The sequence below is a fragment of the Passer domesticus genome, chromosome 7 (genome assembly GCF_036417665.1).
Source record: "Passer domesticus isolate bPasDom1 chromosome 7, bPasDom1.hap1, whole genome shotgun sequence".
NCBI classification, from domain to species: domain Eukaryota; kingdom Metazoa; phylum Chordata; class Aves; order Passeriformes; family Passeridae; genus Passer; species Passer domesticus.
The window spans coordinates 53,564,820-53,589,989 of NC_087480.1; the positions used below are offsets into that span (position 1 = coordinate 53,564,820).

At 39.4% G+C, this 25,170-nt stretch overlaps 1 protein-coding gene and 1 long non-coding RNA gene across 11 annotated transcripts in view; both read left to right on the forward strand.

Moving 5' to 3' along the window:
- MAST2 (microtubule associated serine/threonine kinase 2) overlaps positions 1-25,170 on the forward strand; it is a 185,574-nt gene that overhangs the window by 78,609 nt on the left and 81,795 nt on the right. For 7 of the 10 annotated variants that reach the window (XM_064428744.1, XM_064428749.1, XM_064428746.1 and 4 more), the window contains one exon: positions 358-389. In XM_064428744.1, coding sequence (XP_064284814.1) covers positions 358-389 — 32 coding nt within the window. Of the gene's footprint in view, positions 1-357; positions 390-6,670; positions 6,877-8,821; positions 9,029-23,809; positions 23,845-25,170 lie in introns of those variants that run through there. The other 3 variants (XM_064428754.1, XM_064428750.1, XM_064428751.1) reach the window with 3 other exon arrangements.
- LOC135305258 (uncharacterized) lies at positions 413-5,189 on the forward strand. The gene is made up of 3 exons (XR_010366487.1): positions 413-3,107; positions 3,676-3,774; positions 5,010-5,189. It is a non-coding gene; the product is annotated as an uncharacterized LOC135305258 (long non-coding RNA).

Below are 25,170 nucleotides of genomic sequence, written 5' to 3' on the forward strand. Positions count from 1 at the left end.
CACCACGTTCCACACTTCTGGAAGTGGTTCGGTCTGATGCTGATGAGGTATGTAGGACAGAATTAATTACTGCCTTATCTGTGCTCAGGCTTGAATTTCAAAGTTATGTTTGCTCTGTTGAATACTTATGATTTTTAACTCCGAAGGCAATGATTGTTTAGGCAAAATGAGCAACTTTCATGCCCCAGACTGTGCATTGTGAATGTGCAGCAGCAGAGCTGTGCAGTTCCACACTGAGCATGCTCTGGGAAATGGCCAGCTCTTTATTCATTCCACATCAGTCATTTATTGATAAATAAATCAGTAATATCTAATAAAAAGTAAAATTAACTCAAGGTTTTCATTTTTTTTTTCCAGAAAGAGCTCAGTCTCCCCAGAAGAGGAAGCTTGTAAGTATAATTATTCTTTATTCATCCCTTGGTTTGTTTTGAACATATATAACTGTTCAGTTGTGAAAGTAATTTAGATGGGCAGATGCTCTGTTTTCTCTGTTAAACATTTTCAAGAATCTGTCATGGGCTTGGGAAGAGCTAGGTTGGATTTCTGCGAGACTGAAGCCTCTGTTCATTTCCTTAAGTGTAGCAGCAAAAGCAGTGGTAGTGTAAGCTTACTTCTAATGACCAGCTTGAGCTGATCCTGATACCAAAGTAGCTGCGTGTTGAGTGCTGCCCCTCCGACGGGGCTGAGGCTGCTCCAGAGGAGTCGCTGATTATTTATGTGACATGGACAACTCTGACCACTGCTCTTCAAACAGTCTGTTGACAGAAGTCTGAGCACACAGCTCCTGGGCCACACAGGTCAGGTGTTTGTGGAGCAGGCAGCCTGGTGGAGGTATCTCCATAAAGTAGTGTATGTCAGGAAAAGTAGGCTTTTAAAACTGTCGTTTAAACAAATAGCAATTTTTTTAAACGCATTATGATGCTTAAAGAATTTCAGTGAACTAACTTGGTGTTTCAATGGTATTATGAGAGCTTAGCTTCTGCTATGCTTACAGATTTATGGTGGAAGAAATTGCATTATTGATTGCATTATATAAAAGAGAAAGCTTTTGTACTGCCTTGCTATTGCATTATGATTTAAAATTGTTTCCCAAAGCTTGTGGACTGCAGACATGAAGCTCACAAAAGCTTATAACCTTTCTTCCTCAGGTTTCTGGTTCTAATGAGAAATGATTTTCAGTCTTTCAGTGTAAGCTATCCCTTTTGTATAAGAAACAGTGTTTGGAAAATGCTATGTAGAGCTTGTGATTCAGGGCTGAACAATACAGAGGATCAAAAGGTCTTTTTTTAAAAGTGGGGCATGACCAGACCTTTTTGTTTAGTTCATATGACAATGATAAACCAGTCAGGGATTTATTTAAAGAACATGAAGCACTGACTGGTTTTGGGTTTTTTTTTTTGTAACCAGTATGCTTCAAAGGCTGGCTTAGCAAGATTTGAGAGATTTCTAAGACAGGTGGTGTTCATCATTTGAAGATTATGAAGGTTCTTTGATCAAATAGTGGAGCAGTGAGTTGCCAGTAAGTTTTTTGTTGAATGTAATTTTTGCACAAAACTTTTGGAATTGAAATTGAGGATGCCAGAGATATTCCAGCTCATTCCAGCATGGAGGTGGGTATGACACAAGACTAGTTATGTATTTTCATTTGAGCTATCTGAGATACAAATGAAGTGCTTCAGATGTGGAATGTTTTAGTTACTGGTAACTAAACCAAATGACTGAATATTTTATTTCTGTATTACTTAACTCGTGCAATTTTCATTACTTCACTTTAGTTTTCCTCCACAAGTGAGTGCCTTTTAAGCTGTCACTGTGTGAAGTAATTTAGCAACCTGTGTCTAGAAGATCCAGGCCATAAATTTTAAGCACAAGGTTGCAGCTATTAGTGAGACTAAAAATCTATGAAGAATTGAAATATCTTGGTTGCCTGTGTTGTCCAGCTGATTATTTGATTGTAGTTTCTGGAATTACAGAGTCTATATTGAGTCAAGTACCAAGTGTAGTCCAGAACCAAATGATGTTTTGTTGTTTCAGAAGTTTTAACTGTTCATTAAATCAGTAGTGCATTGTGGCTGATGTAGACCTGTGTTGATGCTGTACTATGAAATGAAGAGGGTCTTGTGGGGTTTATCTGCATGATTTTGCATATCCCAATGTCAGAGTGATTCCTTGTTTAAAAAAAAAATTCTCTTTGTTTTCAAAATAGAAATTAGAGTAATTTATATCAAGGGAATAATTCTAATATATGTGTGTGATATAAGGTAAAATATACATATACTATGTATAAATTTGTTCAACCATTCTGTCTAAAAGAATGGCATTTCAACTGTAGGCAGTTCTCAATTCTTCTGGAGGATTTTCCTCTGCTGGAATCAACTTAACTGTGAATCTCAAAAGCAAAAAGAAATTCTGAAAATAAAATTTATTCTGAAAAGCTGCTGTTGTGCTGTGGCTGATGAGCAGGGATGGTTATGGGTGTAGCCATGTCCTGATTCATTGACTGTCAGTCACTGACTTTTGTTCACCGACAGAAGCAGAAGCAGGAATGGACAGGAGGATGAAGTACCTGGCTGGGAGCCAGAAACCCTCAAGAGGTGCATCCATTTCCTGCACAAACTCCAGCCTTTGTAGCAGTTCAGTAGCAATTGAAGTACATACAAAAATCAGCCACTCAGCATTTTTTGCTGTGCTAGTCTGGAGGTTGGGGTGCACTTCTGTAAAAAATCTAGTGCTGCTGACTGGTTTGGTGATTGCTTTCTGGATTGTTGAATTAGAAAGGGTTTAGCCTGCAGATCAGCTCTGGTATTTGTCACTGCTGAATGAAAAAGGATGAGCTATTCCTGACAATGCTTCTAACTTTTTCTTTGTGTGACTCTCCGTACTTTATATTTCCTGGGTCGGTTTGAGTAATCTCTGTTTTATTGCAGGAACTGATTATAAGCAGGGACAACAAGAGTAGCTGTGCTTATTTGTGCAAAGGAAAAGGAGTAGAGTTACACGTCTCACTGTTTTTGTCAGGAGAGCATGAGAAATTTTGTTACCTAAAGAAGGACTTGGGTGGGAGCTGAAGAGAATGAATGGTGGGATGGAGCCTGTGAAGTCTGTTGGTGAGTGTTGATGACTGTTTCCATATTAGCAGAAGGAAACACAGGCACACTGTAAAGGATGGCTTTGCACTTGGGTATCTTGCAATCCTAATTTTGAAATAATCAGCGCAGAGTGAGCAGACATGTAAAACAGACGGGGGAATTGTATGCAGGGTGACATTAAGAGAAATGCCTCATAATTTAGATACCATTTTGTTGTTAATGTGCTTAAAGTGTTTGTGTTTCTATGGGGGGTTATGTTTAATGCACTAAAGGAGATGATATTCAGCTGAGTTGTAGGCTGCTAAGAGACTGAATAGTTAGAGAACAGGAATAAGTAGTTATGTTTTGTCTCTGGTGTGGTTCAATAATCAGAGTTCAAAGTTTTCCTTTAATGAATTATGCATATAAATGTATTGGTTATGTTTTTCCCCATGCTTTGTTCACAAAAGAAATAATTACCATTCATGAATATTTTCTTTAGTTTCAAATAGAGAATGTGGAGTGATAGACTCAAACTTTGATCTCCAGCCTATTAGTCGAAGTGGTTTAATTATTTTCAGCCATTATCCTGTTCTGTTCTCTGTAGGGATTGGTTTTTGTATTATTGGCTGTGGCTTTCACATGGTTTTGATGTGCACCTGCACGTGAATGGCAGCAGAGATGTTGCAGGCTTGAAAGGACAAAGGTGGGGACTCTGCAGCAGGAGCATCCCGTGGTGAAGCACCTCTGCGTGTTTGTGTATCTGAGAGCACTCAGCACCCAGAAGATCAGGCTGCAAACTGCATTTCATCCTGGCTGCAGGATGCCCAGCACCAGCCTGGAGCTCACTGTCACTTCTCGCCTCCTTGGCTGAGCAGCAGTCACTAAATCCAGTTGGGGTTGCCCTTGAGCCATCTGGTTTCTTGTTCAGTACCCCAATAGTAATACATTAATTATAAATTCAGTTCTTTATAGCATGAACTTTATTGAGCTGTTCAAGCTTTTTGGTGAAAAATGTGGGTTTATATTTTAAATCCTCGTGGTTTCTAAGGCAGGGTTCATGGTGTGGGTTGCTGTAATTTTTGTGCTAAATGTAAAATCTTCTAAAAAGAAAACACAGCTTTCCCATATTATATCCAAATTTGAAAAGAGTAATTTCCTCAGCAAACTAAATTTGTGAAACCAGTTTCTAACTTCAGCTGTAAGTTTTTTTTGTTAATTATTTCCTGCTATCAACCATCTGTATCAAATATACTTTAAAAGGCTGTATACAAATGGAAAAAGAAAATGGAGGCATAAGAAACGTGAAAAAATAGTTTTAGTCCAGAGTATATCCAGTAAATATACACATTTATATGAACCAAATATTACACATTGTTGTTTTGATGGAGATAGGTGCTGGTAAAGAGTAGTATTTACCTGAAGTTTTTATTTCTATCTCTGAAATATGGTAAGCAACATAAAAGTGTTTGCTGAGGACATGTGCAAGCCTTTTATGGTGGTCCTTATTCCTTCTAATCACTTTTTAAGGCAGCTTATGTCCCCCGTGGGAATTGTTTTCTCTCATTTTCTCCCTCCTTCTCTGAAAAACCATTCTACTTCAAACCTCTGAAGATTCTTAGTTTCTGCTGTCCTAGACATTTCTGAGAGGGTTTCATTAAACAAGTCTTCATCATAATTTGTTAAACTTGCCCCCAGATTCTTGACAGTAAAATAACACACAAACACACCAAGGGATTTCTTTGGGGGGATGTGCTGAACTACTTGTATTCTTTTGAATGTTTAGACCTTGGAAACAATAAGAAGTTTGATGGCAGGAAACAAAATTTCTGGCCTTTAGTGGTTTAAGTCTTCGTGCTGCCATGCTCAGGTGCTGTGGGAATTTCCTCTGTATCTGCAGAGAAATGGAGTATATAATTCAGTTTCTGCTCGTCTTGGCAGGTGAGTGTTTGTGCTGGTGATGGATCGATGCCATTTCCCTGCCAGGAGCAAGTGCCACTGTCCCAGGAGTGGGAAAGCCAAAGTGCAGGAAGTGGATGAAAAATGGTTCTGAAAAGAAGTAGGGAATTTTGCTGCTTTTGCACTCTGTTCTGATTTGGATGTGGAAATAAAGTAAGAAATAATGCCTCCAGTTGATGCATTCTGCTTGTGGTGCTTTATATGATGGGGAGAGAAAGAGGTGCACTCTTCTGAGCACCCCATCCTTCTCTGAGCACATAGAAGCAGCTCACAAGCAGTAGGTCAAAAATAACCTGCTGCTCTTAAGCTGATCCTTGGGGCTGGTTCTGGAGGTGGACGGATGGTTCTGGATGATTCTTATGGGGCTTCACAGCAGTGCTGCTATTCCTGTATTAGACTTTAAAAATTATTTTAAAGCATTGTTTCTTTAACAGAAGTGATTTGGTGAATCAGGAGTATTTAAGTGTTGTGTATAGACTGTAATCTCGGGGACAAAGAATTTATGGATGTTTTCATCAAGGATTTAAAAGTGGAAAAAGTATTTTGCGCAGTTTTTATTGTCAAGTTTCCACTACTTAATCCATGCTCTCATTTAATAAGTACAATAGAATTATTTGCAGCATACCAAATTTGTACTTTTTGTTGCTTGCTGTGCTGTCTGACTCCAGAGGCACAGAGTGGGGAGCAGGAGCTTTGGTTGTGTAAGGAACAGCCACCCCGGCCCTTCCTCCTCATCCTGGAACTCTGTTTTCCTAATTGCTGAGAGATTGGGGTTTTGTAGTGTGGGGCTGCGATCAGAATCATGGGAAGGTCTGAAGATCGGAGTTGTCACCTGGAATTTGACTTGGTCGATGAGTACTTGTGAATGTCAGCCTAAATGCAGCCTTTAGCACTCTAAAACCTATCAAACATATATATATGGAAACTTTTTTTGGGGAAAGTAACATTCTTAAAACTACACATTTTAAAAATGTTGGACATCACTTGGGGGCAGTTTAGTTAATAGCACGGAATTGATTTTGAGCTGACTGAAGCCGCTGTCTGCCAGCAGAAGCGTGAGGGGAACATTTCCTCCTGGTGAAGGTGTTCCCCCTTCCTCCCCTGCGGCTCCCCAGGCAGCCGCTCTCTTCTGGGCGCTGGAATCCATAAAGTCTCTGCCTGGAGCACGGCTCGGGAGTGTCGGGAAGGTGTTTTAAGCTGCAAGTGTCGCGTGCAGTCGAGGGGATTGATTTCTGCCCGGGTTCACGTGTCCCGCGGCCGGGCGCAGCTGCTCCCGCGCCCGCTGAGGGCTCTGCCGGCCTGCGGTGCGGGCGCCGCTCTGCTCCTCCGCCCTGCGGCCGTCAGGCTGCTCCGGGATCCCTGCCGGGCTCTTTCCCCGTGCCCTGCCCCTCCGCCGTCCCTTCGGTGTGCTGGGAGGCTGCTGGCAGCCCCGGGGTTGGTAAATCGGTGGGCTGATGTGTGGCTGGCGGTGTGACAGGTCAGATGGCCGCTCCGTGTCCTGGGCGCCTTCCTTTCCTTCTGCTGCCTTTCGCCGGATGCTGTGAATAACCTCGCAGATGATTTTTTTTTTTTTTAATCTGATTTTTTTTTCCTTATAAATAATCAGGTTTTTGACATGAGCTGTGTGATTAATCTGGACCGTTACTGAACTCCCGAGGTCTCTGTGACACTGGGGGTGTGTGAAGAGCTGGGAATTGCACTGACTGTTCTGTGCTCTGCGTTGGAGTGATAACAGTGGCCTCTCCCTCCCAGCCCTAAGCCTCTTATGCTGGGAAGAGGCGTAGCAGTGTATCAGCACAATGATGAAGCGGAGGAAGCAGAGGCTCGGAGCCCCATCTCTGCGGATCCAGTAAGGACTGTTGTGGAAAAGGAATTGCACTTAATCATTTCAAATTGAAGCTATGAAGAAGAAAAACAGGCCAGAATTTTCTGTGGCCAATAGACATTGCTTTGATTTGTTAGAACTTTCTTTATGTGTCATGCTTATTTAGCTGTACATGAAATTTCATTTTGGAAGCTTTAGCATTTTACTTTTGTGGAGTATTGACCATGAAGTATAGCCAAAAAACCAATGTTTTAATGTTTTTAACTGGGATATATTGTGGTTAAATTTTGTCCCAGGCATTAGTGTAGTCAAACTAAATGTTTGTAACTCTGTCTTTCTAGTTTGATCATTCTTCAGATTTAAAAAGCACTTTTAATAATCTGTCAGAAAGCTGTCACAGTGCTAAAATCTTCAGAAACCTTTGCTACCTTTGCTATGTTCTAGAATTAAGAATGCTTTTGAAAACTTCTAGATTTGAAGCAAGAAGTCTTAGCTACATTGCCACTTTGCCACATGTATTTCTACAAATGGAATTTTAACAATAATTTCCTTTTAAAATGCTTTTCCTTTATAAGTGCTTTGAAATCTACTAATGGAAACTGCTATTTGTGATTGTAATTGTATTTATTATTTTTATTAGGTAAAATTAAGGAAATTGTATATTTAATACGGTGTTCATAAGTAGAGGAGGTGAAAAGAATCTCTTGTGTAGTCAGTGGAGGGAGGAGCAGGGCAAGAGGCAGGCTTAACCTTTTCTGTCTGCAGACTGTAAAGCTCATCAGCTGTTTAAGCAGAGATTGCTGGTGAGGAGGATTTCCAGTATATAAAGGCTGCTTTACTGATAAGTATTTGGATTCACCAGGAAATTTAAAGCTAGGAACATGGACAAACATGCTTGACTTCAGGACCCTAAATGTAAAATATCTGAAGCATGCCTCAGTTTTCCATTTTGCTCACTTTTGTGTTTAAATATGGTAAATAGAAACCTTTTTTCAGCCCTCAGTCAAAAATCAAAGTTATAGGTGTAAGAATACACTGGCACTAATTTGTATTCTAGCACATAAGCACACTGTGTAATACCAATAATTGTAAGTTAACTTTTACTTTGTTTCTAGCCAAGGACATCTCATCGTGTATAGTTCACTAAAGTAGGTGTTAGAACCTCTGCTCTGTGTTTATGTACAAGTCTGTTTGCAGCTTTTTGAAAAGCAGCTACTTTGAGACCTTTTCTGTGCCCTGTGTGAATACAAATGTGCCTTGGCTGCTGAGCCTGCAAATGCAGGATAGTTCACAGAGCTGAGCACAGAGCTGGGCACCAGCACCCTCAGCTGCAATCCTGATGCTACCTTGGATGTGCTGTGGACATGTCACTAAACCTCTTCATGCCTCAGTTTCCCCACTGCTTCCCCACAAAATTAGAATAAAGCCATTTTGCAGTGCTGCTTTCAGGCTTAATTAGTTGTTGCTCTAAAACAACTGCCACTGCTAAATGTTGTTTTATAGTTAATGGTTTGTGTCATTCATATTTTCACAGTTGTGTGTTTTGGTTATTGCCACAGCTGTGGCATGGAACCATGGCTCCCAAATTGTGAAGGCAGTGATAGGAATGGCCCAGGCTTGCTGCTGGTGCCATTATTAATTTGTTCATTTTTCTTAATTAAGCACTTTATATTAGAGACTGACAGTGGTGTGTATTCCAGAAAGCCTGGAAATCACTGCAAGAAAGGATTTGGATAATTCCAGATTGGAGGATTTTTGTAGTGGAAAAATAACATTGAATAAATATTAAATTGACCGAAAAATACATTTTGGTTTGGATGATAATGGAAAGAAATTACTTTTGACCACTTAGTTTATTGCATTTGTTTAGAAGATATAAGTTGTATTTTGAAATTATCTTTTTTCTTTATTGAAACAGAAGATGTGATATTGACCCTGATTTTTTTTTTCTACTGTGGTACCTTGTCAGAATCTCCTCTCCTTTGTTCTCCCACTGCCGAGGAAATGATGTTCATCAGCACATGTTCTCTCCTACATCTGCTCCAGGTCTGCAGCATCTTAAATTCCCATTTAGTGCTGACTGTGCACTTGTCACTTCTCCTCTAGTTTTTTACCTGAACTCACAAGCCCAGAGCAATCCATCTAGTCCGTGCTACAGCCATCCTTTTCAGTGGAGGTAAGGAGAGGTATCAACTAGGAATTCCTAACAGTTTGGTGTTGGCATAACCATCTATGAACTTAACAGCTTTACAGTTCAAGAGAATAACGTCTAACAGAAGGAAACAGCTTCCTACTCACAGCTTACTTCCAGTCATTTAGTGTTCAAGTTGATGTTGCATATTGGGACAAATTTTTTGTAGTTTGCACTTAGGGAAAAAGATAAATTGGATTAAGGAATGGAAATCTGTCTGGTGGTGTGTGCATGCCTGTTCCTGGTGGTACCTTGTGCAGCTTGTACCGTGCCACAGAGGAGCCCTCACAGGCATGTCTGGTGTCAGGAAAACCAATTTAAAAGTAAAGCAGCCTAAAGTGGGGTTCTTAAAAACCCCTGTCTAAGAAGTGGTTCTGTGCTAAATACTGAACCCTCTTCTATTCCCTGGAAATCCACTCTGCTTTCTTACAGAGGCTGGCAGGCTGAAGTCTCCAAGCACAGGGTACACAAAGGATAAGGAGTAGAATCAAGCCTGTTGTTAGCAGGCTTGAGTGAAGGATACAAGAGTTTCTGAAGCAAAAATAGCCCAAACCAGCTCAGTTTATGTTAAAGCACTTAACAGCTCAACTGATAGATTTTCCCATCAGGATTAGCTCTTGCTCCTCGCTGTGCTTGTGTAGGACAAGCATCAGCCACCCCAATGGAAACCTTCAGCTTCTTCACTCAGAGGAAATGTCACCAGCTCTCAGGGGACAGTCCCAGGCAAAGGCTCACACACGCTGGAGATCTTTGCGTGTGCGGTTATGAAACTGGAGCTCAGTGGTACCTACTTAAAACTTGAGCCAACATTGCACCAGAGGGCTGGTTTTGAAGTTCACATGCTGCAGGGTGGATGTGACTGCTCAAATTTCAGTTACTCATCAGGTGGTAATGCAATAGCCCCTGAATCTAGATGTTATTTCAGAGGGAGGTTGGTCTTGCTGGCCAACTCTGGTAGGACTAACCAGAAAATGTGAAGTTGAACTATTTTAGGCTTCTGCTCCTCTAGTGCAGAGTAATGTATATGACATCTGTTGAGTGGAAATCAGGTTGTCAGCAGAGGAAAGTTGCATGTGTCTGTCCTCACTGTGCATGGCCACGGGGAGAGGCTTGCCCAGCATCTGCTGCTTTCCCTGCATGATGGGTGGCACTTGGTGACAATTCTTAATAAGGTGCTCACTTTGGCAGCACTTGGGGGAAGTGAAGGGCAGCAACTACAGAACAGTCTCCTAACATTTCAATGTCATGGCCATCAATCTAATTTTAATGAATTTTTATTATTTAAAGGCTGGTGTTGGGTAATGTTCCTTTAAACAAGGGTGATTAAACTCGATTAAATGCTGTTTAGCCTTTGGGGCTAATTAACGGACTGGTGAGTGGCAATTAAATATCAAAATTAGATTATTGTTAAAGTCAACTGAGAACTGTTCTTTTTGGAGATGAGATGTGATGCTTATTGATTATTTTCAAAAAGCCTTTTTGATACTTACTGCTTTTTCTTCCTCTGAGAAACCTTCAATTTTCAGAGTTCTGACATGGGTCAGTGAATAATTTACTCTCTAAGAACAGTCCATATAAAAGTCTTAATAGCAAGCTTTATTCCACTGTTACTATGGACTCCTTGATAATAGTATTTTTCACATATGGGGACCTTCCAGCCATCTGCTCTTTAAATACTGAATGGTTGATGATTCACAGATACATGGTTCTGTGTGAGAGCTTAGGTCGACTATAATAAGTTTTTATTTTTGTCGTTGTTGCTTTCACCTGTGCAGCTCTTGATCCTGTTTTATCCTGTCTTTCTTTGTTGTAGTTTTGTTTACTTGGTTACGGTGCCAGTGATAGCCATTCCTGCTTGCTTAGAGCAAAGGTTCATCTTGGCAAGTTACCACTGTCATTGATCTGCTCAGCTTAGCACCTCAGGTTAGCCAGGCAGTGATTCATTTCCATGGCTATGCAGGGGACTGCTGGAAAATGTAACAAGAAAAGCTTGTGCCTTCATGTTAAATCTTCCTCACTTTTTACCTTTGGTATATTGCATTTGCAAGAATCTGCACAGATTTCCCCTTCTTCCCTATATTTCATGGTGCCATTGATCATTTTATGTCGACAGATGAACAACTGTTGGTGCGTCTGATGTCAAGACAGATGGCATGGAAGTTCATGGTTTCTGAAAGAATTAATCTAATTAAGATTGAAAATATTTTATACATAACCTTTGAACAAATGAAAATCATGTAAACCTTGCAAAAGAGTAAAAGGAAATGTGGTGTGATTACAATAAAACCAAATTGATAACAGGTGGAATAAGACTGCTATAGTTGATGGAAATGTGGGTTGGAATTAAGGTCATGCATCTTTAGGAAGAAAAGAGAATTATGTTCAGAATTAAACAAGTTCTGATTTTTGTCTTTGGGATCTGGCTTGCACTCTTCTGGGGGTAACAGGAAAGTCAAATTACTGAAGAAGAAAATGAGGCCATGTTTCACAGCTGGTTCTCTTTATGAGCTGGCAAATCTTTGTGCACCCATATTTGTCCTTTAATTTAATCAAGATATGAATTTACAGCATTTTTTGCTCTCAAGTTGCTTAAGAGATGTCATGAATTGATTGTTCCAACTTGGAAGTGATGAACCGTGAGATTAAAGGAGAGTGCAATTACCCCCATTCCAGAAAATGTTACGTTCTGTGTAACACCCTCAGTAAGATATAAGACATTTTCAGTAATTCTAGAAACAGTTTAATTTGTTTGTGGTAAAAAGGATGAAAGTGTCCAGGTGCTGTTTTTCTGGCATCTCTGATTGCTGCAGCTGAGGTGAAGTCTCAGTGGAAATTTGCTTCAATTTCCTAACAAACCAAGGAAAGAGTTGGCTTCAGCTGGATCATTCAAGGGACATTTTCTCGTGCTATTTCAATTTCATGAATTCATGCCAGTTGTGGAACATGTTCTTATAGGGATGTATGGTGGAGGTTATTTTTACAGGAATGTTTTCCCTTGGAAATTCTAGCTTTAATGAAGTCTATTGGAAATAGCTATTAATTTTTTTATAGCTTTTCAGAATAGTTTAATAGAATTTTTTCCTAGCCTCTACAAAATCTGGTCACCATTTGTGGATGTGATGGTGACCAGACCCTTGCTGTCTTATTTAAGTAAAACAAAATGGGAAACCTAATGTTGCTCCAAAATAGTCTTTAAGCACACTACATAATTAGTTGATCAGTGTGTAATTGCAATGTTATGAGTTTTATATAATTAGGATTTTATGGACATCTGTGATATAATTTAAGAATATATTAATTTATTTACATAAAAAGCCTATTCTAGGAAACAAGCCTTTCATCAATAACTGTGGTAACTAGAATATATTATACATAGGCATTCAGGAAATGTCCTGGAGGGCTGCCTGCCTTTATTTAAAGCCTTTTTTGTACAAGCTGTTGCAGTGGATGAGGGCAGAACTATATTTAGAGCTATGGCTTGTTTGGGTGTATGAGTGAGGTTGGGTGGGCAGTGTCCTGGGCAGGTCTGCTCCATTGCAGTAAATCCAGTGGGCTTTCCACATTTGCAGGATGCTGGTCAGAAAACCCTCCCCAATGGGAGGGGATGGGGGCATCCACCTTCTTGGAATGGGTCTCCTGTTAGACTGTGGCTCTTCATCTTGTGTGTTAGCATTGCTGTGTGCCTCAATGAGAGGTTTGTAGCTCCAGTCCTGCTGCTTCAAGGCAGGTGCAGAAATCCCTTCCTTAGCACAAGGATGTATTCTTGGCACACACATCCCCAGATCACCTGAGGTTTGGGTTTTGAAGACTGCATATATTTTACAACATCAGGGCCATAGCTGTAAACAGAAGTTCCTTATTTTTAAGGAAGATCAAAACCATTTCAGAATTCAGACTTGATAAGTTTCTTTGTTCTTATTTTGAAGTACCTCAAAGCTTGTCAAAAGTTGTTGATGGTTTCCTGTCTTTGCCTAAATTTTGCCTAGTGTAAAGTCACTTGATATCATACAGGTTTTATATTTATTTTTTTTAGTTAGAATTCCCTATTTGACAAATGCTGAAGGATTAATGAAGAGGCCTATATTCAGTTTGAATGACATTTGGAAATTGTTCTGGTTTTGCAGTAAGTGTTATCCTCCTGGTTTAGTGCTTGATTTGGTACAGGGTCTGCTTTCTTAAATGTGCTAAATAATTGGTCAGAGTTGACTGCAAGATGGCATAATGTCACTTTTGGAAACATGTAGATCAGCAATTCACGAATAATGAGAAACAGAACAACTTTGTGGATATATCATTATGCATAATGTGAAATGATGAATTTTGAGTAGGTAAGCTTTTGGCAACTGAATTCTAATCTACATCTCACATCGAATGAATGAGTTTCCCAGAATTAATTTCTTTTTTAATGGAAATTTTTCTCCTTATTCCTTTTCCTTTGTACTGGTTATTGTTCTTGGGAGTCATTTTTCCCATCTACGAAACTACATGGGAGGGACACACTGGTGATACCTGAAACGTGACAGGCTCAGATAACTTCTTGTGTGTCTTGGGCTGATGGGAAAATGTTTGTTTAATATGGTTGGCAATATTGAGGTATGGTGGCCTGCATGGTATACTTTTTTCATGTGAAGGCATTATGTAAATGCAAAAATGCAAAAATCCCTGCATCCTGCCTGGAGCTGCAGTAGCAGAAGAGTTAAACCCTGGGGTTTGGAGCCTGAGGTGTGAATTCTTGTCTCCTTCCAGGCTCACATTTTGGCTGCCCTCCATGGGACCAATTGTAAATCATAACCTGGTGGTTTGACCTGGGAAATTGGAGGCTCCCAGAGGGGAGCTTGTACTTGTGACTTTAGGAGAGCTGTACTGTTTGTTGGCCATTTCACCTATAAACCATATAAGGTTATGGTTCATAACTGTTTTTTCTATAAAATCATGTTTGAAGGCTGTGATCTGCTGGTGCACCTGTGTATGAGCTGACTCATGTACTACCCCTGCACTATTCAGAGTTTGGGATGGTTGGGATAAGTCAGCAACTTCTAGGGAGGAACAAAGAGCTCAGAAGTTTCTTAAGAGACTGTAGTAAATATTGAAGCCTTTCTTTTTCTGTCCTTATCCTCAAATAACAGAGAGTTCCTCAAACGACAGTGGTGTGCTCCTTCCACGTAGTCTCTCCTTCAAAGACTTTTTGATCTTGGATACAGATACAGAAACAACCAGAGCACTGAAAGATTCCTGGCAAGGGAATCGTTCTGAGAAAGAAGTAAAATTCTAAACCAGACAGTCTGTGTTTACTATTGTTGATAGACAGTGCCATGCATTTTCCAAGGTTTGTTTTTAATTGGACTATGAGGCAACCAGGGGCTATTTTTAATATTCATTTGGAAAATCAGTGAGTGTGCAAAGAGGACTGTTAATGTCCTGTGCTGAAACATTAATAGTAGAGATGTACTAACAGCGAGTAGCTTGTGTCACCTTCATGGCCTGGAGCTGGGGGGAAACAGAGATTATTTTACACAGCTGTGTGTGTCAGCCCAGGACTGTTCCTGCCCATGAGCAGCAGGTTCCTTTCCAGTGTGTTTCCTTAAAAAATTGCTTTTTGAAGACACGTGTTCACATGTTACAGATTTAATTTAGTTACATAAACCATTTAGTGGATCAACATTAACCTGAAAGCTTAAGGAAGGTTTAGGATGTAGAGAAAGAAGAGAATCTCAGGGTTACTTTTCACCAGTTTTTGGAATGTCATCCCATTTCATCTGTGTCTCGCTATCCTGAGCTATGGTGAACTTTTGTCTCAGATTTTGCTCTTGTTTGAATATTCATAACTGCCATGCCAGAGAGCCTGCAGAGCTGCTTCTGCTGTAAATGGACCCACTCGTGCTCTCTTTTCTGCAGGCTACATCTGTGCTCCCCTTTTCTCAGTATCTCTCTATTCCTGTTTTTGTTCATCTCAAATATGCTTCATTTAGTGCTCTGAGTTCTCTCTTCTCATTTATCTCCTGAAATTTTGCTACTTTGGCTAGTTGTTATTATTCTGTCATTCAATCCCTTGTGTGGTACTTGAGAGCATAATCTTCTAACCTAGTTTACATTACACTGTCATTATGAATTATTAATGTTCTAAAATAAAATCTTCAAACCGTAATCTTTGCTGTGGTGAAAGAGCTCTGTGTGCTTTTGTTTCCTTCCTGTTCTCCCTGTCCTTTCCTTTCTTCAGACCTTTAGGTCTTTAGTGCAGGGATGTTATTGATCCAGCCGTCTGGGAAAGACTTGCTGTGCACTTAGAATTAAATTGTCACATCTCTGGGCTGAGATGGGCATTTATTATATAAACACTAAAAAAGCTGGTTTTGGAAGTAATTATTTTGATTCTCATCAAAGACATGCTGCACAAGTAGAAGTAATAATGTATGTTTGGGTTATAGCTTGCCTGAGAAGGTGAATATTATTTTTTGTACTCTTTATTAAATTTCTGTTTTGTTCCTGAGATTCTCACTTGTATTTGTGAGCAGATGAGAAATTTAAAATAGCAGAACGGGTCAAGTTCTCAGCAAATTTTTAGGGCACAATTTTCCACTGAAGGACAAAAAAGTCCCTACTAGCTTTCTTCCACACTTCATTTAATGCAACTGCTTGCCCATTCTGCTGCCGAGAGACTGGAAGATTCCAGAATCATGAAACGCCCAATTTTCCAAGCGAATCAACGCACAACTATTGACCAGAGGTGTTCCTTTAAAGTCACGAGTGTCTGCATTGCCCTCGCAGGGAACTTGCAATTCGCTTGAGCCAAATGCAGTTGATTGGAGCTGCGTTTGTCTCTGGCATGGAGGAGAGGCCGTGGGGACGTGTCCCGGCCTGTGCCCCACGGCTGAGCGCGCAGCCTCCGCTGGGGCCGCCATGGATCCCACAGCCGGGACCTGTCGCTTCTGCAGCTCCCGCCTTGGTGTCCCCAGCAAGGGCAGCTGCAGGCTGGGCCGCAGGACGCCGCAGTCGCTGCTGTACATCGTGTTTTTGTGAGTTCCGTGGGCTGGGAGCCGTGCCTGCCCTGCAGGGAGGGAGCTCTGCGCAGCGCAGGTGGTGTTGGTTTGCACACCTCGCCTGTGCTCTGCCCGCTGATGTGTTTGTTCAGGAGCCTGGGTGGTGTGCTGAGCACTTTGGCCAGCTGGAAATAGGGTTTGCTTTTCTTACTGGCTGCGTTTTAATAGGTAGCGCAGAAAATGTTTTTGTTAGAAAATATTTTTTAATATTGTATACACTTGTGCTTAAATTTTAATTTTTTTTCTTTTCTTAATCTATAAAATCTGTACAATGCTGCGTCTCCTAATAAAAAACTGAAAGAAAAGAAAGTGAATACAAGATGGATATTCCCATTTATTAACACTTACTCTTTTTCTTTATATCTGAGATGGCTTAAAAGGTCATTGGTGAGGTGGGTTATGAAAGTAATTTATTTTAAAACCAAGCAATTTTGTTATATATTTTTGTTTCTAGCTGTATTATTTAGATTTATTTGTGCCATTTTTAATATTACAGTAGCGTGTAGTAAGATACAACATTGCAAATGGGTAAATTTTGGTTTTAGTATTTCAACATGAATGTTTCCCTGGAGACTGCAGAAATCATTACGAGTTCCATATCTGTCCATATCTGTACTTTATTTCAAAGCTGAGAATTCAGTTTGAGTCAATTTATCTTAATTTATTAAATCTGCTTCTGTGATCTAACACTTATGTCTCCACTTATATATAGGTAGACACTTGAGTTAAAAGTCATATGTAAAATAAATGTCTTCATTCAAGACCTTTTAAATAATGTGTGTATTTTAGGAAACCTGGGTTTTGTATTGAACCACCTTTGTGGGTTTCTCAGAATTAACGTAGAACAGTTGATGGAGTTGTGTAGTTATTTAGAATGGTATAGTTATTTAGAGTTGTAGTTATTTAGAAATCTATGGTCCAGGCTTGTTCTTATGTTGGATCTGTTTGTATGCTATATATTTTTCTGAGGCTCACAACCTGGAGTAGTTTGTTTGTCTGACAGTTGATGATATCACAGTTTTCCCAGACTTTAAGACTAAAAGCTAAGTTTTTGCTGTGAAAATTCATAATATTCCAGAGGAATGGCTAAAATAGGGGCAAATTTATCTTAAAAATGCATGGCCAAATAAGGATGTAATTCTGCCTTTAAAACTAGATAAACTTTTTCTCCTTTTTTTTGTGTGTGTATGTCTACTAGCACCCCTGATGTTTCCCAAGCATGGTTTTGATTTCTCATGTCTCTTTTGTACCATGCTTATTTTGTAAAGTCTATTCTTATCCCATGCTCTAACTTCATTAAGAATTTATGCTTGAAAATGTAAAATTCATCCTCTTCATCTGTTCATTACATTAGCATTCCCCTTGCTCCCAGAATAACTCTTCTTAGCCAAAATCCTACAAAATAAGCTTTTTGTCTCAGAAGAGCCATGGAAAATGCAAGGGCTTTACAATATCCTTAACATTTCAGCTAAGCCTAAGTGTGTTAACCAGGGAAAGAGGAAACAAGCTGCGAGTGGAACGTCCTGCACCGGAGGTTTGGGTTGGAGCAAACAACCTGAATTATACTGAGAAACAAATCAGATGCCAGGGCTTGTTTTGGAGTTCAGGCTTGATTTGGTCTGCAGGGTAATACGCTGTGAAACAGGTGACAGCACTCCCTGCTCATCGTGTGCCCTGAGCCTGGGGCACCATGGTGATCCTTGGCACAGGCTGCTGCCCTGGGATGTGCTGGGGGCCTGTGGTCCTGCATAGCTGAGGGGAACCCTTTTTGCTTTTGTGAGCTGGTAATTGAGAGCTGAGTAACTCAAAGCCCTCTAATTCACTCACTGAAATGCAGCTCAGTTCCGTCTCTTTGTTGTTTGCTTTGTTCATTTTACCTTAATTACTTGCCTGTTGTCTTGGTTTAGTTTTAGCCATCCTTTCTTCTTCAGTCCTCACTCCCTATGAAGACACAAAGTCTGCCAGCCATCTTTGCTGTTGCTCTTACCCTAATTTCTACTTTAGGCTCTGCACTGTAACTTCTCTGTAAAATGGGGGGAATAACACCTGCTTTTTCAAATCTGCTTTGCTGACATAGTTTTGTTGGAATGGTTATGGACCCTGTTTGTCAAGGGCTGTGTGCTACAGCTCTCTGGGATATGTACAAACCCTGTGTTACAGGAATTAGCAATAGCCTGGTGGTGTTATTCAAGTACAGGGAGTCAGAGGTGGAAAAACTGCAAAAAGCTGAAGTGCTGTACTTCATCGTGGAGAGGCTGCTGCAGCCCGGAGTGGCAGGAGAAGAGATTAAGTTGTCTTCCTGTTTGCAAATCCAGTTGCACAGTGAATTCATTAAGACTGTATTACAGACTGTATTAAAAAGGAAGTTTTAAGTGCTTTGGGATAAATAATACATGACAAAGATGAGGAAATGCTATGGTGGCAAGAGGAGGTTCAGTCTGTGTTTTTCCTTTGGATAAATTTTGGCTGGTGAAGAGGAGGAAGATGTTTGGGTTACAGCAGCACTCCGTGATGCTGTGGTTTTTGCAAGTGCTACTGAATGTCCTTAACTAAATTTTGGATAAAGCTTTAGAAGATTTCTGTGTAAACAGGAAGTGACATTTTCAGATCTGATATTCAGTATTGTTGTTTTTCAAATAACATTTCTCAATTTTTATGGCATTTGAATCACATATGGAGGTTATATTTGATTAAATTGGACAACTGACATTTGAATCACACATGAAGAAGGCTGGGCTAGGGAAAGAATGCAAGATCCAGTAACTTATTTAAAGAGGTTAATTGACCTTTCCATGGCATCTGAACCCAATTGTCAAGTCTGTGAGTTTGAAATTCTGTTAAGCTTATGTTATATTGGAGTAGCTGAACATCTTACTAGTGTTACTTGGGAAGGATAGTGTTGCATGGAACATGAACGTACTAATAAGTGATATTTTTGTAAATAAAAATACAGAGAAAGAATATTTCTTATTAAATATTCATAGGATTTGGGGCACAATTAACTTGGTATTTTAGCACTGCTCACTTATCACTTATTTAGTAGTGTCTTCACTTAAAAGATAGTGATGATGGAGCTGTAGTTGGCATCCTCTATATCTGAGTGAGTACAATTTTGTGAGAGTTGTTTTAGGCTGAAATCAGAGCAGTTGCTTGTGCTTAACTGTGCAGTGATATTGTAGTGCATTAGATAGCATTTCAGGCTGTCCTCTAGGATGGCAACCCCTGTTAGTTCAGTAACTGTGCCCAATTAAAGTTACATGAAGAGCTGGCAGCTTCCATGCAGGTGCAGTGCCTGATAGCTGCTTCAGTAAATGTTTCTGATCCTTTGAATCATTAACTAGTGCAGTCACTAGGCTGTTCCCTGCATAGGGAATGCACACAAGAGGGAGGTTTAGTTGTTCTTCAGCCCCAAAACCCTTGGCCCAGCTGTTTGTTGAATCTCATACAGCTGCATCTTTGGGAGCCCTTTTATGCAGAGGTAGCAGTTGAAATCCATGGGAGCCACTGTAGTAAAAGACTATGCCTCTTTAGATCTTGGGTGGTGGCTTGGTGATTTCTGCCCTAAAAAGGAGAAATCTCTGGTTTTATAACTTAGCAAATGATAGAAAAGTGAACCTTGAAGATACGTCCAACCTCATGTTTTCTGTCAGACTGTTGCTCAGAATGGGACTGTTCCTTAGGAGTCTCGCGATTGCAGGCGGCTCGAAGACAGTCTGTTCTTCACTTGCTTAGGTCACTGTTCAAATAATAATGATGCCCCAAATAGCTCAACACACATCTCCCATGTAATTTTTTTTTTAAAGGAACCTTCCTTTTTATTTTTTAAAGCATAAATGAAGAATTTTCTCCTTTCCCTCTATTGCAAGACCAAAGTTTTCTGCTGGAATTTTTACACCTTATATGCTTTTCAGTGTACGGTGACACAGAGTGGGTATCTTCACCTGTGTTAACTTCTGCTTACTTACAGTGGAATAATTTTCTGTGCTCGTTGGGCATACAGTTTAAAGTTTAAAATCAGTCAGTATGCTCTTTATAGAGTTAGAATGTATCTACTTATGTTGTGACTTCTCCAAAGAATTTGGCTTTGCTAGCAAAATGGTTTTAATTTCTAGGTATTTCCAGTGAATAATTTGTGTATTTCAGTCTAATGACTGTTTAAAAAAATTATGTCCCCAAGTATCATGTTTTTATGTGAAGCTTAATATAATATAAGCATGCAAGTGATGGCGTAATTAGCAAGAGCTATGTTTTTCCCAACGGCATTACAACTGGTTTCCATTATAAATTTTCCTTTACCACAGTGTAACTTCTGAAATTCATCTTCATTTGCAAACTACTGCACTATTACATGGTTCATGCTGGTTGAAGTGTTTAAAATTATAATCAGAACTTTGTGGAAACTTTTCTTGATACGTAGTCAACTTAAAATGTAGTCAGTCAGAGGAGTTTTGTTCTTTGGGATATTCTTTTTCAAAATTACCTCATTGATCTGCTTGGTACTGCTTCAGCCTTTTCAGGGGGTTCGGCTCACTTCTAAAATGACAGATTTTATTTAAAAGAAGATGATCTTATACCAAGGAAATTTATTTAATGATAAATGTAGCTGCTATAAAAAAGTCCAGAAAGCAATGGGTTTCATGTGGACTGTTTGCCTAATTGCATTCTCATTTAATGTCAGGCTTAATTAATGTCCTGCATTGGTAATGGTAAAGATGAGAAATAGGGAAAGTCGTTGACACTGACTATTTATAACTGTCCAGTGGATGCAGTGTCATTAGGAGGGCTCTGGAAACTCTGCATTTGGTTGACAGAGAAATACTCCATCATCATAGGAGCTGCTGAAATGTTCTGCAGGTGGTCTTTTCAGAGGACAAGTTGGGCATAAAGAAGGGAAGGTGCATTAGGAAGATTGATGGAGACTAAATATCCTGAAAGGCGAGTGAGAGAATGTTATAAAGAAAGAGGTTTCTTCAGGCTTGGAATAACTCAGGGCCTGGAATTCGTAAAGAAATGTTAATGTTATTATGAGTTAAATAAAATAGAAAACTCATTTTGTAACATATTTCTGTGAGTGTGCTGTTGATATGTTCTCTTATATACAGATATGATATATTTTTGAATTATTGAGAAGTTTCTGGTCCAGATTTTCCAAAATGTTTTGTTGATTGTGCAGAGACAGTAAGGCAGTTGCTTCAAAGGATTTAATTTGTCATTGTTGGTGTGAGAAAACCCTTACGTTTCCTATATTTGTCATTACTAAAGACAATTTTGCAAATGTTGACACTGTCATATTTTAAGACATGACTTACTTTAAAAGCTTTTTGACGGTTTGTGTTCTTCTGTTTTTCTGGCAAAAACACTGCATCTCCAAGTGTGGTGTCTTCCCATTTTTTTTGGGTACTCTGAATTTCTTGGGAATCTCTGGCTCCCAAAATGAGCGCTTTGCAGGTGCTGATTTGCAGGATTAGAGCCTGTGACTTCCATTTGGGACAGGCATTTTGAAAAGCAGGAATATAAAGTGTTAAAAGAAATTTCTGCTGGTTTTGAACCAGTGTTATGTAATTCTCAAAGTGCTTTTTGCAGTTCTTGGGTAAAAGCTCTGCAGAACTGTGTTAAATGGCAAGATGGGTGAATGGATGGGTTTCTGATGATAGCAAACACCCCATCCCCTTCCCTGCTTGGGGTGCCCTGTGCTCCCCAGGAACAGCAGAGGATGGACAGGGTTTAGCTGGATTAACATTGCTGTAGGGCTGTCAGTCACTGATGCCCATGGAGAAATGTTCTCCTAAAATGGCTTCTCCTTTTTGTGTCCTTTCTGCAAGAGATGTGAAAGTGCTGCTGCTGAGTACAGTGATAATGAATGATATGTCTTCAAGTACTGAGTTTTCAATCATTTTTGTAAAAAGCGTGACTAATACAGATTTAGGGGTGTTAGCTGATTGTGATCTTATTTGCTAACTATAAGCAGTCAGGAATTTATTTCTACTGTGATAGGTTTATTTTGTTAGTTAACTGAACACTTTGATTCCACCATTATTGCTCATGAGTTTCAATTCATGTTTTAGCTGACAGAGTAAAATTTTCATACCTTTTCAAAACCAGGGTTTATTGGAATTGGAAGGTCATATAATATCCTGAATATAATTCCAAAAGGCTAGTGTTCAGTTTCTACTTGATTGGTATATGATATTTTGTTGACACAAAAATGAATGTGTTTATTCTTTCTCATCAGTAGTAGACAGTGGCAGAGTTTGGTTCCGTTGTACTTTAAATTAACTTTGTGAAATCAAACCACTATGTGATGTAGATTAACTTTGTAAAAATGTTTAAAAGCACTAGGCAAGACAGTTGTGTTGTGCAGAGTCTAAAAACCCCATTTGCTTGTTTTGAATTCCAGATGGAAGGGAATACTTTGCACAATCAGATACTGCAGTTCTTGATTAATGTATGTATTAAAAATATGGAATTATTGAATGGAAAATGATGAAGACCATCTAATTCTAGCATGAGGTTCTGCGGAAAGCTGAAGTGAATCTATTGGGATTTCTTTCTTCCAGACATTTTTGTGTATTTTTTAGGGCTTGGAAGGCTGTGCCAGCTGTTGATTGTCATCTTTCTCATGTCTGTGATAAAAAGCCACTCAAGAAGGCTGAAATATGAGAACATCATTAGCTTTCCTACTGGCAGAAGTGCTTAAAGAAGCCACAATAAAAAGAAAATAGATTGCAAACTGAAATAAAAAAAAAAAAGAAAATAAAAAAGAAGCACCTCTAGTGAGGTTTTGTTTAGACCCCACAAAAAGCAAAAACATGGCAAGAGGGTTCTACAGGCATGAAGGGATGAAGGGGAATAGTGAACTTGTGGCTGATGTGCGAAGGGTGTGTGTGGGAAACCTCTGATGTGCATCACACGATTCCTGCTTGTGTTTTGTTGTCAAAATTCAGCTGTTTGAGTTGGTTTTGGGCACCAGGTGCTACGTAGGAGTTTGTGTTTACTGTGACTGACGTGGATTTGGTGTGGCTGACTTTAGGGGGAGAATGGATTTCTGTTTTTAAACTGATCATTGGAGGCATTGGAAGCTTTTTTTATTTTTTTAATTAAAAATCCACTTGGGTTACTGAAGATGAAAGATGGGATTTGTTTAAAATTGTAAGATTAATTAAGAATAATAAGCAAAATGCCCCTGATGTGCCTCATGTAGTTAGGAAAAGAAGAGCCACCATGTCAGAATAAAAACACAAAGTAGGCAGCCAGTAGTGCTTTCTGTGCAGACACAGCTTAAACCCCCCTGTGTTATTCAGGATTGCAAACAGTGCCCAGTTATGGCTTCAAAAATACTGAAAATATTTTGTTTGTAATTAGATGAACACAGAGAGATGTATAGAAAACATGTATGCTGTGCATTCAGCAAACTCCAGGTTTAAAGTGTATTAGGAAGAGAATAAATATCTCGTTTTGCACTGCCTCCTAAGGTGGAGGGAGGGAGGCAGGGATGGAGCAGGGAGAAAACAGAGGCAGTGGAAACAGCAGCAATATGTACGCTTGCCTGCCTGTCTCACATTAATGGAACAGCTTGCAAGGTCTACAGGGAATTTGCATTGGCTCTGTCACTGGTATTATTTAGTTCCTTATTTATTGCTAGTGGCTTGATTGTGCTGTATTTTCCCAGCAATGAAAGCTTTTAAAGATCATGTCTGACTCCTTTTGGACAGTGCTGTCCAATTTCTCTCTGCCTGCTACCAGCATGTTGAGACGATCCAAAAGGTAATCTAAGGATTTTGCGAGTTATTCTTATGATGTTTTTCTAAGCTACTTGTTTTAATACTGTTTAATCTTGCTTTTATTCGTGTTTTAACAGATTGAATCATATTCCTAGTACGTTAGATATGATTTCTTAATTTCTGAATGATTTGTAATTGTAGTCATTGTAAAAATCATACTGTGCAGATACCGTTCGTTCTTTTTAAAGGTATTTATTTAAAGGCATTGTTCCTTCTCATACTATGTGAATATGATAAGGGGTTTGTTTCTGCAAAATGATGGATAGATGCTTACTGGAAGGAAGCTGCTTTATTATTTGAAGTAGCAAAACAGTATTATGTTGAAATAGGCAGCACCATGAAAGACTTGCAAATATTTTGACTTACAGCACTTACGGTCTTCACAGAGATATGCATAACCTTAAATTTTAAATAATGCTTAATACATTTAGCTTTTTTTTTTAATTAGAGATATGAATATGTTGGTGTAGCAGTTAATAGGATGAGTGTGTGTATTTTCTCTGCTCTCTGGATTTTGATAAAATCCCATTGAAGTGTGTGAACTAATGAATGGTATCGAATCTGATGCCGTACAGGGTTGTCCCTTCAATACTAGGAAAATATCAACATAATTATCACTCATCAGGTGCTCTGTGGAGCTTAACATTTGTAGCCTGAAAACTTACTGGTAAGACTGGTAGGTAGCTAATCCTGACTAAAGCAGTATATTCAGATTTATGAGTAAACAGTTGCAGCTGGTACCAGAATTTCTCAGCAGCTGGTTTGTTGATACAGTTAATAATCTGTGTCAGACTCAGAATATAAGCTTTGGCTTAGGTTTAGGTTGATTGTTGTTCATCAGCTATCAGAAATTATATGAATATTTTTTAGAGGATTGTAGCTTCTACCAACTAATATTTCAGGGGACTCTTACTTTTTTGTTATTATTCCACATTCGTGATTTAAATTTTATTGAAGCTGTGTTCTGTGCTGCCACTGACTTCTAGAAATCTTAGTGGCAATGAGGAAAGATTTTGTAAATAAATAGGGATCTTAGTTGCCAGGAATTGCATTAGCAATTTTGTTCTTTTCAAGATTGTTGTCTTTAGCCTGTTTTTTAAAGTAAAGGAGCTCCTTGAGATTCAGGTTGTGTGTTGATGTCTCTGCTCCAAGCAGTAACTTTCACACCCATTGAGCAGTTGTAGCAGTGGTTTCATGGAGTGCCAGAAGAGATGAAGATAAAGCTTCATATTTTCTTAAAAATTTCTTGAATTTGGCTGGGGAGAGGAAAGAGAGGCCAATTATTCTCCCATGCCTCCATTTCCACAGG